Here is a 2,500-nt window from a genome sequence, read left to right as displayed (position 1 = left end):
AGCTCAGACTGCGTGCTGCAATATTGATAAGAATATCACATCCCCTCAATCATCTTTGCTCCTCCCACATGCACTCGTCTAGACACACACGTCTAAACATACACAGAAAGAAACACAAACACACACACACGCACACATACACAAAGATACTCATACATACAAACACACACTCATACAAGCACAATACATGCTCGGCCTATGATGCGTGTGAAGAAGCACCACATCCAAATCTTGCTAATAGTGAATCATTTTGTCTAGTTCTATATGCACATCTAAAAAATCACTATTTAAGTTATCCTTGTGAAATTAGTAGTCTTCTGTTCTTTATTCAAATTTGTCCTATAACTTTCAACTTTGTTTTTTCCCGTTATATCCACATTCTTCTTCCTTCTTCTTTGTCAGTGCAATGAAATGTCTTCACGTCTTCTCTCCGTGATCTCTTTGCTTCCATAGTGAATTGGGATCTAATCGTCGTGTAATTAAAATCAAGCAATTTTAATATTTCAAGCCACCTCATTGTTTTTGCTTTGTGTATGTTAAGACCATTGCAGAGCTCATAGACTTGCAACGTCAGCTTCAAAGGCTTCGCCGGAGCTATTAAGATCAATCAGCCTAGTGTAAAAGATTAATCAACTCAATGGAGGAGCAATTTTCTTTTCACTATCATATGCTCCTAGGTGGCAGAGTATAATGTGCTAGACTATGAACTTTTAATCATGCATAGTGATTCGTTAAGGATTACCCTACATCGACCACTAATCGTTGCAAGGTACGTTCTTCATTGATATATGATGATTTTATTGGCGTATTTTAGAATTAATTCAAAACTACCAAGCCACAAACACCTATACATATCCTCCCACCCATACACTTAGATACAGAGACACACACACAAGCACATACGCATGCAAACACACACGCACACACACACAAACACAAAATGCGATTTTTTTTTTCATATATTGCAAACACAAAGCCATGAACTCGAAAATCAAAGGTTTGTCAAAATGAGGGAGCCAAGAAAAGAATGTCATATCTCAATCAGCCTCGACATCTGCCAATTCAGTTTATACATATTAATGAGAAATTAATCCTTAATGGAGCCACAAGATCACGGTCGTCAGACATGCTGATTGTCCTGATGCAGTGATAAAGAAGAATTAGCATAATCATTATTCCGATATTGCAGAAGCGTAAAAGACGCATAAAAGTAAAATGATGATCAACTGAATATGTGAATAGACAAAATAGAGGGCACTTGTGTGCTAACCGTTATTATTAATCTACCGTCATATTTCAACTCAGGATATATACTATTCTACCTCTATATAAACTTCCATAATCTCTCATCTACACAAAATGATACCAAATTTTACAATCATGCTTAGTTATCTATCTCCAAATCTTAGTATAATCTACCCTCATCACCCTCAATCTACCTATAGTTCGTGACCCATGGGCAACCTACCCTTAAAATATGACTAAAATCCGTCTGTAATTTTTAGCGTAAATCTGCTGATAATTAACCAACGATTAACGTAACCAGAGATAAACCAATAAATTCAGGAAAACAAGATCTACATTTAGTAAAAGCATTAATATGCATTTAGCTTGACTCTGGATGTAACATATCTTAATGGTTTACATTAAACATATAATGATTTCGCTTCAAAAGCATTGTTCAGGCAGAAACAATGGCGCCATTGTAAGCTCAAGTGAAGGTAGGTAGTTTAGGTAGAATTTCCTTATTTACACAATGCAGCATTTCAGCCAAACATGTGTGCTCTCATCGGCATAGAAGGCAAGATTTACGACTGGATAACATCATTGTTTATTACAAAAAACGAGAGTAGTTAAATAAATATGGTGACACCCCTACAGATCCTTTCCCTCATTTCTTCATGAACCAAACTTCGTTGTTTCGGCCGATGATGACGAAGGGAGAGTCGTAGCCAACGGTGTAGTAGGTCTGGTAGTCGACGCCTTCCTCGCCGGCTGCCACCAGGTCGTCGTGAAGCTGCGCGGCGTTGACGATCCAGTCCTCGTCGCTGGCGAACCCGTGGAACCTCCTACAATAAATAGCATTATCATTATGAGAAATTCTAAACCGGAGATCTGCTCTTCATCGAGCATGAATGACGATGCTTTTCTATTTACTACAGCACTTTTAGAACTTCATCAAAGCCAATTACCTCGAGAAGACATGCAATTCCGGTCGCTCTTCGATGTACACGTCGGGGTTGGTGGGCGTGGGTGGGCTGGCTTGGTGGACAGAAGGAATGTAGAAGCTGTCGGTGAAGTTGTTTTCACAGTTGGGTCCTTCTCCGGGGATGACCAGCGTCGTCACGGGGGCAGTCATGTCGATCTTCATTCCTGTGGCAAGATAAAGAGGCATGATTCTGTTTCGAAGGAAAAGGAAATATACTACATGTATGATGACACCTTACGGAGAAGATATTTCTCTCTCTAACGCGTTTTACCTGCATCGTTCTGACCGTCA

The 2,500-nt window shown here is 39.4% G+C and overlaps 1 protein-coding gene across 1 annotated transcript in view; it reads right to left on the bottom strand.

Annotated features, from left to right (window-relative positions):
• Positions 1–1,816: 1,816 nt before the first annotated feature.
• The window catches only part of LOC122256141 (heme-binding protein 2), a 1,213-nt gene continuing 529 nt past the window's right edge, over positions 1,817–2,500 (bottom strand). Inside the window, exons 3-5 of the mRNA XM_043020623.2 lie at positions 2,481–2,500; positions 2,193–2,373; positions 1,817–2,069 (exon numbers count right to left, since the gene is read on the bottom strand). The exon at positions 2,481–2,500 is cut by the window's right edge and continues 110 nt beyond it. Coding sequence (XP_042876557.2) covers positions 1,892–2,069; positions 2,193–2,373; positions 2,481–2,500 — 379 coding nt within the window. The 3' untranslated portion in view covers positions 1,817–1,891. The remainder of the gene's footprint in view (positions 2,070–2,192; positions 2,374–2,480) is intronic.

Source organism: Penaeus japonicus, unplaced genomic scaffold (genome assembly GCF_977035675.1).
Source record: "Penaeus japonicus unplaced genomic scaffold, GWHDUDI00000001_assembly GWHDUDI00000003, whole genome shotgun sequence".
NCBI classification, from domain to species: Eukaryota; Metazoa; Arthropoda; class Malacostraca; order Decapoda; family Penaeidae; genus Penaeus; species Penaeus japonicus.
Note: the sequence above shows the minus strand (reverse complement) of the source record. Positions and strands in the feature narration are given on the sequence as shown.